General features: G+C 37.9%; 1 protein-coding gene across 2 annotated transcripts; it reads left to right on the forward strand.

Annotated features, from left to right (window-relative positions):
• The first annotated feature begins 13276 nt into the window (after window positions 1-13276).
• Window positions 13277-15275, forward strand: RGTB1 (RAB geranylgeranyl transferase beta subunit 1). 2 transcript variants are annotated; one of them, XM_079005956.1, is made up of 2 exons: window positions 13277-13586; window positions 14142-15275. In XM_079005956.1, exon 2 carries the CDS (start codon window positions 14161-14163, stop codon window positions 15097-15099), a length of 939 nt encoding a protein of 312 aa, XP_078862082.1. In that variant the 5' UTR covers window positions 13277-13586; window positions 14142-14160; the 3' UTR covers window positions 15100-15275. The 2 variants fall into 2 exon arrangements, with proteins under 2 accessions (XP_078862082.1, XP_078862081.1); XM_079005955.1 differs by having other exon boundaries at window positions 13278-13586; window positions 14160-15275.
• Window positions 15276-16691: the final 1416 nt, after the last annotated feature.

The following is a 16691-nucleotide window of genomic DNA, read 5'->3' on the forward strand; positions in this document are numbered from 1 at the left end:
ACTAGAGAAACCCCCGACTTTTATTAATTGTTTTAATTAGATAATATTAGCATTTATTTTAATTGTTTACCGTTCCCTGTGTTCGATACCCTACTTACCTGAACTAAACTGCTAATCGATAGGTACACTGCCTTTCGTGTGTTTGTCTTTGTGTTTAAGTTAGTAGGATTAAAACTAGTTCGTTTCACACACATCATTGAACGCACTCTCCATCTCTATTCCAGAACTCTTTCAGGTTTGTGCGATCATCACAAAACTGTCACCCTCGTGGAAAGATTTCTCTAAGAGAATGATGCACAAATCTGAGGACTACTCCTTGGATAATCTGATGAAACACCTCCGCATTGAGGAGGAAACTCGCATCAGGGACAAGCAAGGTAAATTCGGACAAAGTGTGCATTACGTGTCAGCTGGGGGATCTTGCCACAAAGGCAAATCTGGGGGAAAAAACAAGAAGAACTTCGGACCCAAGAAACAATGTAACGCCCCATTTCTGGTATGTAATTTAAATAAAGTATTTTCATTTCCTAAGGGGTACTCAACGAGTCTGTAGCCCGACTCGTCGAGTAGAGACGGGATAATCACGCAGTTTAAGTTGGCTACTCGACGAGTCCATGTGCTGGGAATCGGCGAGTTTGCCTGTCTGGATGAAACCCTAATTTCATGGGTTTGCACCCTATTTAAAAACATGTATGCACCCCAAACCTGCATCCATCACCCTTAGAGCGTCCTTTACGAAACCCTAGAAATTCTTTAAGCAACTTTGAGTGTTTTGTGCTTTTTGAAGTTTTGGAAGGAGAAGGAAGGAGGATCCAAAGGATAAAAAGAAGATCCAAGCTTTTGGGGGTCAATTCAGAGCATATAGAGGTATTCAAACTCGAACCCTTGATGTTCCTTCAGTTGAGTCTCCATAAAAGCTTAATCTAGTCACTTTTGGGCCATTTCTAGAGCCATTAGTGAGTGGGGGGCATGTAGGGATAGAAGAACGTCATATCTAGTTATGTTTGAGCTCTAAAAGCTCAGATTCACCAGCTTTATCAGGCCAAACACGCATGCAAGCCCTAGATCTACACTTTTGGCTTATTTAAAGCTTTTAATCCTCATTTGATCATGCATGCACGTAAAGTTGGAAACTTTACATGTAAACCCCACTCTAGGAACCCAGATTTATGAATTGAATGCCTTGGAATCGATAAAAATCAAAGATATAGTTGTGTCATGCAAGCGACTCGACGGGTTGTTCATTGGACTCGACGAGTTGAGTCGCGAGTCCCCAAATTTATCCATTTTGAGAGATTACGAGTGGAATCAGTGAGTAGGATGTGGACTCAGTGGAATGGGACATGAACTCAGTAATGGAGGGACTCGGCGAGTCTACGCCCTGACTCGGCGAGTCCAAGGCAATCTTCTTGCCTCAAGAACAGACTCGACGAGTTGTTTATACAACTCGGCGAGTTGGATGAAGTTAGACTGGATGCCATTATCAGAGAAGAACTCGTCGAGTCTTTGCCAAACTCGACGAGTAGTAGCGAATATTGGACAAGAAGAGAGTGTAGGGACTCGACGAGTTGGTGGCCCAACTCGGCGAGTCTGGTCAACTAAATGTTGACTTTGACCAGGGAGTTGACCTTAACCAGGGAGTTGACTTTGACCAGGGGTAAAATAGTCATTTTACCCTGAGGGCATTTATCAATACCTGATCAAGTGTTTTGGGATTTGTAGCCGGACAGTTCCGAAGCAACAGTCAGCCAGTTTTAGAGTTAGCATCTCAGCAGCCAGCGTTATGAGGTGAGTTTTCCTTCCAGTAGGAACGGGTCTACAGCCACAATGCCGGCCCATCTAGTTAGCAGTAGTTCCGGACTTCGGTCCGATGCAGTAGTTTAGTGTGCCTGATGTCTTTGTGACTCAAGCATGTCTTTGTGTTATGTGTTCCAGACTTCAGTCCGATGCAGTATGTAGTATATGTGCTTATGCTAGTTGATATGTTTATGTTATGTCATTATATACTCAGTCAGTTTCCGGACTTCGGTCCGATGTAGGGGACAAGGTCCCAGTTAGTTTTGGATTTTGGTCTGATGCAGTTAGTTCCGGACTTCGGTCTGATGCAGGGGACAAGGTCCCAGTCAGTTCCGGACTTTGGTCCGATGCAGTTTCCGAACTTCGGTCCGATGCAGAGAGCAAGGCCCTGGTTGGTTAGTTCTGGACTTCGGTCCGATGCAGTTTCCGGACTTCGATCCGATGCAGTGGTCCGATGCAGTTTCCAGACTTCGGTCCGATGCAGTGGGCAAGGCCACAATGTCGGCCCGTCTAGTTAGCAATAGTTTCGAACTTCGGTCCGATGTAGTAGTTCAGTGTGCCTGATGTCTTTGTGATTCAAGCATGTCTTTGTGTTATGTGTTCCGGACTTCAGTCCGATGCAGTATGTAGTATGTGTGCTTATGCTAGTTGATATGTTTATGCTATGCCATTATATGCTCAGTCAGTTTTCGGACTTCGGTCTGATGCAGGGGACAAGGTCCCAGTCAGTCCTGGATTTTGGTCCGATGCAGTTAGTTCCGGACTTCGGTCTGGTGCAGGGGACAAGGTCCCAGTCAGTTTCGGACTTCGGTTCGATGCAGTTTCCGGACTTCGGTCTGATGCAGAGAGCAAGGTCTTGGTTAGTTCCGGACTTCGGTTCGATGCAGTGGGCAAGGCCCAATAGTTGTTATGTATTATTGTATGGTATGTGGTAGTTTGGGGGAGCTTACTAAGCTTCGTGCTTATAGTTTTCAGTTTTGGTTTCAGGTACTTCTGCTAGCAAAGGGAAGAGCTCGGGATGATGGCATCGCACACACCATAGCTTCAGTTTATCCTGGGAGTTTGTTTTGGATTTTGTTATGATTGATACAGTTTTGTTTAACACAGTACTATGACATTTGAGTTACTCATTCCATGGTTTTATTATATATGATGTGGTTTTTAGTAATATTTAAACAAAATTTTTTGGGTCGTATTTTGGGTCGTTTCAAACAAAGCTTCAAGAAGCCGGGTCATCAGAATCCTAACTCAAATCCAAAGAGGGCCAAACCTTGCCACGTCTGCGGAGAGATTGGGAAATATGCGAGAGAATGCAAAGATTGCAAATCAGGACTGGTTGCACATGCAGTCGAGAAGGTTACTGACATGGTAGCAAGTGTGAACCTTGGAGATACTTTCATGATCTCCTCTCTTACTCGAGCAATTTGTGCTCGAGGATGGTTCATGGACACTGGAGCCACTGTGCATGTTTGTGGGCAACGAGAGAGCTTTCGCGCCTACCGCCCAATGCCACATGGGACGGTTGTCATCTGTGTTGCTGGCCATAGAGTTGAAGCTCTAGGAAGAGGTGATGTTCGGTTGAAGTTCACACGTGGTGAATAGTTAACTCTTCGAGATGTTCTTCATGTTCCTACTATCTCGAAGGGGTTGGTTTCTGCGGACAAGTTTGACAAAGGTGGGTTCAAGATGGTGCTTGAGAAAGGCAAAATTGTGATCACTAAAGGCTGAAGATATGTTGGCAAGGCGAACAATAGTTCGGGGATGTATCGCTTGTGTCTTAGTGATGAGGGTAATATGAGTGGTCCTAGTGTTGAGAGTGGTGTTCCTAGTGTTGCTAATGTGTCAAGTGTTGGTAATGATGTAATTGATGGATTGGTTGCTAATGTGAATGAAGTGAACTTTTCTGGTTATTTTGTTTGTTCAATTTCTTTATGGCATAAACGTTTAACTCGCACTAATGTTAAAAACATTGAAAAAAATGCAAACTAAAGGTATGTTAAAATATGACACAAAAGATTTTGAAAAATGTGAAACATGTGTGAAATCAAAGTTCACTAAGAAACCATTTCCATCAGTTAAGAGAAACATGTCATTACTTGAGTTGATTCATATTGATATATGTGAGTTAAATGGAATCCTTACTCGAGGAGGAAAAAGGTATTTCATCAGATTTTGTGATGACTCCAGTCGATATCTACATGTTTATTTGTTGAGATCAAAAGATGAAGCTTTTGATGCATTTAAACGATATAAAGTTGAGGTCGAAAATCAACTTGAAAGACACATTAAAATTCTTCGCTCGGACAGAGGCGGAGAATATTTCAACCACGAGTTTGACACATTCTGCGAAGAGAATGGAATCAAACATGAGAGAACTTCACCATACACTCTCCAAAAGAATAGTTTGGCTGAAAGAAAGAACTGAACCCTTTGTGAAATGGTCAACTGTATGTTGAACCAATCGGGTCAACCAAACAATCTGTGGGGGGAAGCACTATTGACTGCTTGTTATGTTCATAATAGGATCACTAGTCGTGTGATTCCTACAAGCCCTTATGAGTTGTGGAAAGGTAGAAAGCCTAACCTAGACTATTTGAAAGTGTGGGGGTGTGTTGCTTATTATCGGACTCCCGATCCTAAGTGAACCAAATTGGGAGCACGAGCTAACAAGAGTATATTTATTGGATATGCTCAAAATAGCAAGGCTTACCGGTTATTAGATATTGACTCGGGTGTTGTTGTGGAATCCAGAGATGTGGAATTCTTTGAGGACGAGTTTTCTAGGGATGAAGAAAACTCCAGTCACACAACACCTAAAAGTACTTCTTGAGAAATACTCCCACCTCCTCCTATTGTGGAGGAACCAAGGAGAAGTACTAGGGCTAGAATAGAGAAAACCTTTGGAGATGATTTCTACTCTTATTTGGTCGAAGGAGCGCAAAAGAAAGTGACGAGAGAGGTCATCTTTTCCATTAACTTGGATGATGATCCTAAGACTTTTACTAAATCCATGACGTCTCGAGATGCTCCTTTGTGGAAGGAAGCCATCAACGATGAAATGGATTCAATTATGGGTAATGGAACTTGGGAGTTAGCTGATCTACCCAAGGGGAGAAGACTCATAGGATCCAAATGGATATTCAAGAGGAAATATCATCCTAATGGATCCATATCTTCCTATAAAGCAAGATTAGTTGCAAAGGGCTATAGGCAGCGAGAAGGGATCGATTATTTCGATACCTATACCCCAGTTTCTAGGATTAGTTCAATTAGAACTCTTATAGCAATATCAACCTTGAAAGGGTTGTACATTCATCAAATGGATGTGAAGACAGCCTTTCTAAATGGTTATCTCAAGGAGGAGATTTACTTGGAGCAACCTGAAGGTTTCGTGATACATGGACAAGAAAACAAAGTGTGTAGACTTGTTAAATCCTTGTATGGGTTGAAGCAAGCTCCCAAACAGTGGCATGAGAGATTTGACAAGACTATTGATTAGTGGGTGAAAAGTATTGTGTTAACGTATATATAATAGTGATAATGGCAAGACTATCGATTAGTCTCGTCAAACATTAGACTAAACTCTAGTGGTAATGATACTCGTTTTTTGTCAAACGAAATTATGTTAAGTAAACGAAGCACTGTCCGAGTACCGAGTCACCACATTATAAGGTGAGTGCATAGTTACTTTCATCTTATACATATATATGAAGTATTTTATATAAACTACGTGCTATGTGTGCATATTATTTGTATACTTGCTATCTATGTTGGATGAACGATTTTATACAAGTTTCAAATGTTTTAAACTGTATATATATTTTATATCTACAAAATATGTTTGGTAAAACATGGGTAGATGAAATATGAGTTGGATAATGAGATGAGAGGTGATATAGACTATGAGATAAGGGTGAGAGGTAAACCATGAGAGAAGCCTTTTACCCAAGTGTTGGCCCCGTCATTCAGCAGAGTATGGATGACAACCACGGACTATTCTAGACAGTTCAACGAAACACTAGCAGACTTGCAACCTGTAGGTGTAGTGAATGAGATATTCACTCGCTATACTATAAAAACCCATTGACCTGTATTGCGAGAGGAGTCTCAGAAACGATACTGTCGATAAACGAGATTAACCCTGGCGACTATGCGACGTAGTGCCTAGACCCATTGACATGTATTGCGAGAGGAGTCTCGAAAACGATATTGTCGATAAAAGAGATTAACCCTGGAGACTATGCGACGTAGTGCCTTGACCCATTAACATGTATTGTAAGAGGAGTCTCGAAAACGATACTGTCGATAAACAAGATTAACCTTGGCGACTATGCGACGTAGTGCCTAGACCCATTGACATGTATTACGAGAGGAGTCTCGAAAACGATACTATGTATAATTAAAATTAACCATGGCAACTATGAGACTTAGTGCCTGTTGAGTAAACCATGGCAACGATGGACTTCGTGCCGACTCTTTAGGATAATCCTTAGGAATAAATGAGCGAGGAATAGCTGATTCTTATGAAAAAATAAAGAAGAGAATGGGGATGGGTAATTGGGTTGATTGTTTAATTGTTTACACATAATAACTATATTATTGTGGGTTGAAAACCCTATGTACTCACCAGGTTTCCCAACCTGACCCACTCAAGCTTATTTGTATCACAGGTGTCGATACGAAGCTACTTTACACTGAGAGATTTAAAAGAGATGTAGGCCACTAGTGTAAATGAATGTAAGTTCTGTTTATGTTTATGTTTATGTTTCTGTATTGATGACGACATCCCAAATATTTTGAAAATGAATAAAATACATTTCTTCGGAAATGCTTTGATAATGTATTTATCATGTTTTTCTGGGAACAAATTCCGCAACATTTTATTAAAAGAAGTACTCTGATTTTTATAAAGCATAAACAAAATCGGTTTTTTCTGGCCGTGAAAATGGGGACGTTACAGTTGGTATTAGAGCATTAGTGTAAGCGAACTAGAAATATGGATTTATTTCTAGACTTAAACTTAGAATGCTAGGAAATGATCGTGAGGAGTGTGTCTTATAAAATTTAGGTAATACACCTGAATAGACACAAGCACTAGCTTATTTAGGGAAAATGCTTAACATGCTTTTATGTGCTTAATGATTTATGATATGCATTATATGATCGGATCTATGGTCTGTTGCCGACCGGATCTGAGAAACTTTATGTGTTCAGATTTCTAAACGTTCAGTTACAGTATTAGAACTGTCATGTAACTTTTTGGAGTATTAGGGAGACTTACATATCGATCATAAATAAAATATTCTCTATCTAAATTCTCATCACTACACACCGAACGTCTAAATTAGATGTATAGATCGACATGGTAAGCACTCGAAGCGGATTCAAAAGCAGTAACCCGTAGCCAGGGCCACAAGTGATTGAGCGTGCGCCAGAAGTAGTAGCCACACCTGAGCCAATCACGATAACATGAGTACAAACAATGGTGTTGATGATGTTGGATCAACATATGAAAGAAACAAGGTGTTTACTTCAACAAAGTAAGAGTAAAGTTACTATGCCAGTACGCCAGGCACCCACTCTTGAGGCAACCATCTGGATTGCTAAGTCTGTCGAAGAAATGATCAACGATAGGTTTGCCAACAAGGTTGAAGCTGGGAAGAAGAGGAAATTTGAGGGGTCTTCAAGGTCTGACAAGTATGGGAGATGCCCTAAGGAAGTGACCTGCTTGAAATGCGGGAAGACTGGTCACTATGCCCAAAAATGCCCAACCGAGGAAGAAGTTTGCTTTAAGTGTAGTAAAGAGGGACACTTCAAGCAAGATTTCCCGATGAGAGCTACAAAGCCAAGCGTATCGCTGAAACACTATGTGAAGTACTATGAAAAAGTAACTTGTTTCAAGTGTGGAAAGCATGGGCATTACGCCGATGAGTGTGCATTCAACACAAGGGTGTGTTACGAATGTACTGAGGAATGGCACTTCAAGCAAGACTGCCCAAAGAAGAAAGGAGTTACAAAGCCAAATGTATCGTTGAAGCACTATGGGAGATGCTACGAAGAAGTGACTTGTTTTAAGTGTGGGAAGAATGGGCATTACGTCAATGTCTATACATCCAACAAGAGGTTATGTTACGGATGTAGGGACAAAGGGCATATATCGAAGGATTTCCCGAAGAAAAATGACGCAACAAGTGCAAATACACCTCGAAAGCCAAAAAGCATCCTTGATGAAGCAACTGACAATGCAAGGAATCAGGAGTGAGGACAGATAACCGAAGATCAAGTTATGAAGTAGTCATGTAGATAGTACCATGTGGTTTAGCCTATTAGAGGCATAGTCTAGGGTGAGCTTAAATACCCATGTAATCTTTTCAAGAAATAATATAAAACCTTCCTTTTTCTATCTGATGTGTTAAGTCGTTATGTGATTTTCTTGTATGGTGACTTGGAAAATTGCGAGATAATACTTGGGACGAGTATGAGTAGGTGTGCATAGTAGTACCGGAAGCACATGACTCACACTTGGATCAGGGAAAGTCACAAGGTTACCAAGAAGCTAGCAATTGATTCCGTTTTATTCAAGTATGTCGTTACCATTGTTTCGGTAATGACTAAGAAGATGATTGTTATTCCAAACCTAGTTGTCATATCAAATTCAGCCCGACTACGAAGAGTATGTTTCGTGGTTCGGAGAACCAAGTTCGATGTAGCATCTGACTTAAGCCGGAAGATTGAAATAAAAGATACTCAAAGCGATCAGTAGAGGTATCGCGATAGTTACTTGTAGCTAGAAGTGCTACCTTATAAGATGTGATCAGAACATGAAGGAAAATATATTCCATTCCTGAATTTGACTCTAAGAGACCCGAGTCTAAGCCTTGCAACATACGATGAGAGGTCATTAGAACGTGACCCATCGGTCTATTGTGGAAATCAAACAACTTATCTTAAATTTGTTAAGAAGAAGAAAGAGTCACTGATAAAAAGCGAGGTTGTGACATGAAGGTCATGATTGAAAGTCTAACAAGACATAGAGAACGGGTGCAAGATCAAGCACCGCTTGCAGTCAAGAAGATCAGGAGTTAGATACGCATTCGAAGAAACATACAAGTTACGATTACTACCTAGGATGAAGAGATAATGTATAGAGTCATTATACAACCCTGTTTCGTTGATGATTCCGGGACGTAATCATTCTAAGGGGGAGATAATTGTGACGCCCGCAACTTCGGACTAGTCAATTTAGAGACAATGAGCATCAAAAATGAGTTTTTGATGGAATATTATATAGAAGGATTAATCTGAACCAAGTTATAGTATATGTTACAAGGGTTCCGTACATATAAAGAACGTCGAAATCCGAGTTATAACGAACAAGTTATGGCATGTCGAAGTTTCGCGGCAAAACTGGCACGACACCGGGAAGCATAAATAGTGAATTTACGATAGAAGACTTTTTGGCCTTAGTGATCTAAATAAAACTCGTAGAATATGTTAAACCAAGAACATCCATAAAAAGAACGCCCAACTCTGACTTGGTGTGAGGAAGTTATGAATTTTCTAAGATTTGGCATAGCAGTGCACGGTCCGAAACTCGAATTTTAGTTCGAGTGATTTTTGTCCTACACGGCCTAAATGAGAGTTGAAGATCTCATTAATAGGAACTCAATGATAAAAAGACAGACGAAAACGGAGTCCGTATGAAGAAGTTGCGAATTCTTCGTGGTCATTTAACAGTCTAATCTCCTCCTACTGTTAAATTTAAGATCGGTCAAGATTTAGCTAACAAGTCTGAATGAAAGTTGTAGATCTTGTTTTTACCTACGCGTGGATATAAGAACGTCGAAAACAGAGCTCGTATGAGAAAGTTATGGGATTTAGAAGTCGGCAGGATGCTGCTGCAAAATGAGTGACATAGCACAATGTGGACCACCCACGTTTTGCCACCAGAAAGGTGACAAATGGCATGGACTCGTCGGTTACAATAAATAATACTAATATTGACTAAATTGTGTGGATAAATCAAATATTCTTCTACCTTTTGTTTAGACTAATATTCTTACTTACTAGATCACAACAAATGTCAAAATCAAAAAAGAAAATTAAGAGAGAGAATTAATGGAGTACATATATTATTGTTTTATAAGATTAGGAACAAAAGATAGAATGATATTTATTTTTTCATATAAATTATATGCATTTTGTATTACAATGGACCGGTTTTGTTATTGTTAATGAGTTTCCTTTCATTCCCCTCCCCTCTTTCCACTTATTTATGATTTTTTTTATTATTATAATATAACTAAACCTGATAATATCATGGATGAATTGTTTTCGTTCCATACAATCAAATCAAAGATCCACAGTAATTTTATTAGCATTAATAATAGAATGGTCTGTTGACATTAAAATCTTTAATTTTGTCAAATTTTGTGGGATTTATCTCCATGAAAATTTCTTGTTTGTTAATGTCTAAAATTTATCAATTCTTTATTTTTTATTTTTATCTTCTACTTGTAATAACAGATATCCAGATTACTATAAATTAAATTTGCAAAAAAAAAACATTTAAGTTCATAAATCTTTTACTATTTTATCGTAATATATATATATATATATATATATATATATATATATATATATATATTTCATGTTATATGTACTCATATAGAAAAAACATATTTTTACACAGAAAAAATTAACCTAAACATCTTATAAATATGTTTAATAGAAATATAACTATGTATTTTTATGTTTTTAGAAATATAAATACCTTTTATTATTTTATTTATCCTTTTTAGAAGTATAATATAATTTTTATGTTTTTAGAAATATAAATACATATTTTAGTATAAAAAGTTGTATTTGGTGTAGACAACATTTTGACACTATGGAAATATGAAACAATACTCTAGAACTATCATATAACCCAGACTACTATCTTGAATATATTTTTTAGTCCGGAATATAAGTATGTCGATCTTCCACCAATCACCATCCAATCCAACATGACTTTAACTATTATTCTGGAGTTAATGATCATTTTGCAGATATTAATTTTTTTTATCATTTTATTTAAAACACGTTTATATTAGTTATTTTTTTACTTACATCCTGTTTCCGAGTTGTAGCAAAGAAAATAAGTGAAGAGAAAAGAAAAGAAACGAAATTCGTCTTTTGTATTCCCGAGTTAGAGATAAATGGAAGGAAAATTAAACATTTTGTTATTTATCTCCAAGTCCTTCCAAATCGGAAAGAAAGTTAAAAAGAAAAATGATTCTTCTATTTCCTTCCACTTTTTTCCTTTAAGAAAAAACATTATAAATGATTCATGTGGTTTCCCTAAATCTGAAATTTAATCCTCGTAGTTTAAAAATATCATAGATGGTCCATGTGCTTTCAAAACTTTTAATGTTTGGTCTTTTTTGCTAACTCCGTTAGCTTTCTACCGTTAAATAAAAGATATTTTTGTCATTTAACTATCCAGTGACCTTTTATGAGGTTTTCTTTTCTTTTATTTTTTTAAATTAAATTTAATATCCAATCTCTCTCTCTCTCTCTCTCTCTCTCCCTCTCTCTCTCTCTCTCTCACACAGCTTCCATATGAAGCCTTAAATGGAAAAACCCACCACCATAAATTAACACCTTACACCATCACCACTCTTCCATAAATTTCACTATTGAGCACCCACTAACTATCGAGCCTACAAATGGTATTCTCCATCCCATTAAACCTGCAGAAAGTTAAGTTCAGAAGGAAGCCATTATTGTTCGTTTGTACCAACTATCGAGCCTACAGATGGTATTCTCCATCCCTTTAAACCTGCAGAAAGTTAAGTTCAGAAGGAAGCCATTATTGTTCGTTTGTTTTTCTGATACCACCAGAAAGTGAGGGGTGGGGGTGCGAGCACACATGTGAAAGAGAAAGAGCTAAGGGTTGTTGGTCGTTTTTTCAACTATAGGGAACCATTGGATCGTCACCACCATTAACCCATCAAGACCCTCTACACCATTGTTAAATTTATGAACCCTAAATCACAAATCATCACCCTCCATATTTCATCTTCTAATATGAATTCAAGTTGTAGGTTTCATCAGGTGGATTCCCTGAAATAAAATATGAAATTATGTGTCTTTGTGTGTTTTCATTTCTAAAATAAATTTGGGTGTGTTTTCCTTTACTGAAATCGACAAAATCAAGTATGTATGGTGTATTTACATCATATCTAAAAGATTTAGATGTCGATTTTGGACCAACAACCGATGATATCATCTCTGTCTCCTCTTCTTCTTCCTCTTGACTATTGTGTTCTTCCGATTCAGATTCCGGTAGGCTATAGAAAGACAAGTCATCACTGTTACCAACACTTCTTTCCTCATCTGTTTCGTTTTCTAAAGGTCGCTCACGACTTCTTCATCAAAAACTATGGAGTTTTGACATGAACTTGTTGGACTAGTCTGAAAAAACGAGAGCTCTTCGTCATCACCGGCTATATCTGCAATTACAGAAGTTTCTTCGATGGAGAGTTCGAGTTCTTGAAAGAGGAATAAAGATGCTTTAATTCAATCCTGAGGTGTTAATTCAATGATTCAAGTCACCGATCTCAAAGATATGCCCAAAAGAGAGCTTTGTGTTGCTTCAAATCACATCCTCTGTGTGTGTATGTGCAATGTGTTATAATTTTTCGGAGAGTTATAAGAGATAGAAGAGGAAACACGAAGAAAATGAAGTAAAAGTGTACAGGTGGGTATATATTATGTGTGTGTGGAGAGCGAGAGAGAGACTTGGATATTAAATTTAATTTAAAAAAATATAAGAAAAGAAAACCTCATAAAAGGTCCGTGGGCCATCTATGACGTTTTTAAACCACAAAGATTAAACTTCAGATTTGAGAAAAACACAAGACCATTTATGATGTTTTTTCTTCCCTTAATAAAACTCTAACAACACTAATTTTTTTTACTTTCCTCTAACTTCCACTCATTTACTTTCTTTTCTTTACTTAAAAAAATCCCTTTTAATTTCTACCTGCCACTCTGCCATTAATAATTAGGGCTGTCAAATCGGGCGGACGTGTCGTGTTTTTGTCTGACACAACACGGCACGACAATGTTTTGTATAACACGAACACAACACGACACGATGTCGTGTTGTTTTTTTATTAACACGAAAACGAACCAATTAAAACACGAGAACACGACACGATACGTCAAAGATAATATTACATAACTATTAGTGTATTTCATTCATACTTAAAGATATATAACACGACAAAAACGACAAACCCGACAACTACATACTTAATCGTGTCAATTTCATGTCGATTTATGAACACGAACACGACACGACACGACATCATGTTTTTTAATCTTGACACGAATACTACACGAACACAAATTCGAATTTTAATTTCGTCCGATTTCGTTTGGTTTCGTATATTTTTGTGCTGACACCCTACTAATAATCAGTTTAAGTAAAAATACCCTCATTTTACCTCTCCTCTCCATCTCCATCTCCATCGACCCCGTTTCTCCAACGAAACTCCATCTCTACAACGACTCTTCCTCCTCTGCCATTTTACCGCCGGCTACAACTATACCCTCACTCGATCATCAGCCTTTCATCTTCGATTAGCAATCGAGCCCAAAACTGCAGCATCGATCTTCCAATTTCTCGATCTGCCAACATCGATCTTTAGGATCTCCATCGATCTTCAGGCTATAACCCTTGCAATTATAGATCTTCCAATTTCTCAGTTTGATTGTTGGCGTTATTGTTAGTTTTACAGGTACGATTCTATTACAGTTTTCTTCTACTGTTAAACCATACTCTGCTAGTATCCTTGCACACCAACTGTTTGATTATATGTTCGTTAGAGTTTTTGGTCTGGATTTCTCGATAATTGGTTTATGTGTTTGATTATATAACTACTTTCTGTGTAACCTCCCTGATGGTTAATGGTTTAGGTTAGTTGAAATAACCCACTTCGTGTAATATGCAAGTTTCTGAGAATCTTAATAAACGTCTTCAATTAAGTTCAAAAAACTGGAACTAGTAAAAAACTAGCATAAATCATTAAGGATTTCAGGAAGGAGGAGAATTAAAGCATTGGGACAAATACTGAATCATTGTTATGGAAGTGAAACTACAAATAAACAGCGACTTATAATTTCAATTCATAAACTTCTTATTCAATAAACAGTCATTGTTATTCAACATCACTTTTAAGAGAAACAACCTTTGTGCATACAACACTTAATACTCGTTTCTTACTTACTATTTGTTTCTATTTACTAATTGTTTTTTTAGTTTTTTACAAAAATATCAAGTTGTTATTGAATAGGTTTTTCTATTCTCACAGAATGGGACAACTAGCTGCCGAAAAACACACAAAATACATCTTACAAATCGAAAAGAAAAAAGACGACATCGAATCCGCCCTAACAGAACACCTCCGAATCAACGGGGCCTACTGGGGTCTAACAACCTTAGACATCCTAGGAAACCTCAAAGCCGTCGAACAAGAAGCCGTCATTTCATGGGTCATGAGTTGCCAACACGAATCCGGTGGCTTCGGCGGCAACATAGGACACGACCCCCACCTCCTCTACACCCTCAGCGCAATCCAAATCCTCTCTCTCTTCAACAAAACACAAATCCTTAACATCCCCAAAGTCTCAACCTACATATCCACCTTACAAAACAAAGACGGCTCGTTTTCAGGCGACAAATGGGGGGAAATCGATACGCGATTCTCTTACCTCGCGATCTGTTCGCTTTCACTTTTGAAAAGTTTGGACAAAATAAACGTGGAAAAAGCCGTGGAATATATAGTATCTTGTAAGAATCTAGACGGGGGGTTCGGGTGTACACCTGGCGCTGAGTCACACTCGGGGCAAATCTTTTGTTGTGTAGGCGCGCTTGCGATCACAGGGTGTTTGCATTACGTGGATAAGGATTTGTTGGGGTGGTGGTTGTGTGAGAGGCAAGTGAAATCCGGGGGGTTGAATGGAAGGCCGGAGAAGCTTCCGGATGTTTGTTATTCGTGGTGGGTGCTTTCGAGTTTGATTATGATTGATAGAGTTGATTGGATTGATAAGGAGAAGTTAGTTAAGTTTATTTTGGAGTGTCAGGATATTGAGAATGGTGGGATTTCGGATAGGCCGGATGATGCGGTTGATGTTTTTCATACGTATTTTGGTGTTGCGGGGCTTTCGCTTCTTGAATACCCGGGGTTGAAAGCGATCGATCCCGCTTATGCTTTGCCTGTTGATGTTATAAATAGGCTTTTTCTCAAGTGATGGGTTTGGGTTGTACTATTTTTAATTGGTGATTTGATGATTAATAATTGTGAGCTAGTTTTGTTTTTGTACTTAGAAACAAATCTTGTGGGAGGATTGGGTAACTTGAGTTATGCATGTAGTTTTCTTATGTATGCAATCTTTTGATATTTTAAATTCCATATACATATATTTTACAGGATTGTGTGGGAAGGTATATCATGCACTTATTACATCTTCCCAATTCTTTAAAGATTTAAGGAAAGAGTTTTATTGATACGTTTAAGTGGGAAGGGCGCGTAGAGAAATTAGGTGCACCGAGGGAATGGGTTGAGCACTATATTATTCCTTTCTTATTTGATAGACATTCTAGAAAACCTTTTTTTTCTTCAGGTAACAAAATTGATGTTAGGTCTGATTGCTGCTGTAAAGGGGAATCATCATGAAATACATCAAAATCCTTTTGTTCTCTCTAAACTCTTCTGTTAATCATGAGTTCCTGTTGAGAATGCGTATCGATGGTATAAGAGCAATTATCCTTGTGTTGAGTTTTAGCTAAATGAATGGATAATGATTTGCATCCCACATCGGTTGAAGAAGAAAAGCTTGAGAGGACTGCATTCTTATAAAAGAAGTCCAAGACTTTGGTTTTAAAGCATCCCAACCAAAATATATTTGAATTGTTTGGTTGTTTCTTATCTTCTCTTGTTTTATAGTGTAGAAACTTGAAAGTGTTAGGCCCTTTTTGATATGGCATCTGACCGAGTCAGGTTAGTCAGGACTCGGAAAGTAATGTCTGACTGAGAAAGAAGTTGGGAGTTGGCTGACTGAGAAAAAAGTTGGGAGTTGGGAGAAAGAAAACAAGGCTTTCCAATAGTATCCTTGGCTTGGATAAAAATTCGCAACTAATGAAGGCTACAAGAATAGAACTTGGGTTTCCCTTGTAAAAGCAATGGTGTTTACCAGCAAGCTGAAGGGTTTTTTGTTTTTTATGTTTAAAATAATATATTTAATGTCTATTATGGTGGAGGTTTTTGTATAAATTATTACTATTATTATTACTATTATTATTATTATTATTAATGTCTATTATTATTATTACTATTATTATTATTATTAATGTCTATTATTATTATTATTATTAATGTCTATTATTATTATTATTATTATTATTATTGTAACATTGCATAGAAATGTATATAGCATTAGGGTAAAATGATCATTTTACATCAGTCAGCATATTCGGTCAGATTTTCAATCAAACAACATGATTTCTTACTCAGTCAGAATTTCTTACTCAAACAAACCTTTCTCAGTCAGCAACTATCAAACGGGGCCTTAGTCAAAACTGTGGAGAGTATGACTGTAATTTGGAAAGGCCTGAAAGATTAGTCTATGAGAATGTAACAATTTATCATATAATGGATCTTTCTTTTCGATGACCTGTGGTTTTTTCACCGATTTTGGAGTTCTCTACGTATATTCTTGTGTCAAATTATTTTTCTATTATTGTCTTTGGAAGGATTTTGGGGATCTTTGAGGCCATTATCCAACACGTTAGCCATTGTTTCGCACACACTCCATGACGTAGAATAGTGAAGGCAACTTAGCAA

The sequence above is a fragment of the Lactuca serriola genome, chromosome 6 (genome assembly GCF_051521515.1).
Source record: "Lactuca serriola cultivar US96UC23 chromosome 6, Lser_US96UC23_V15, whole genome shotgun sequence".
NCBI lineage: Eukaryota > Viridiplantae > Streptophyta > Magnoliopsida > Asterales > Asteraceae > Lactuca > Lactuca serriola.

What these genes read in the sequence shown, in the direction of transcription:
- RGTB1 (XM_079005956.1), top strand. Translation starts at nt 14,161, where the DNA reads ATGGGACAACTAGCTGCCGAAAAACACACAAAATACATCTTACAAATC.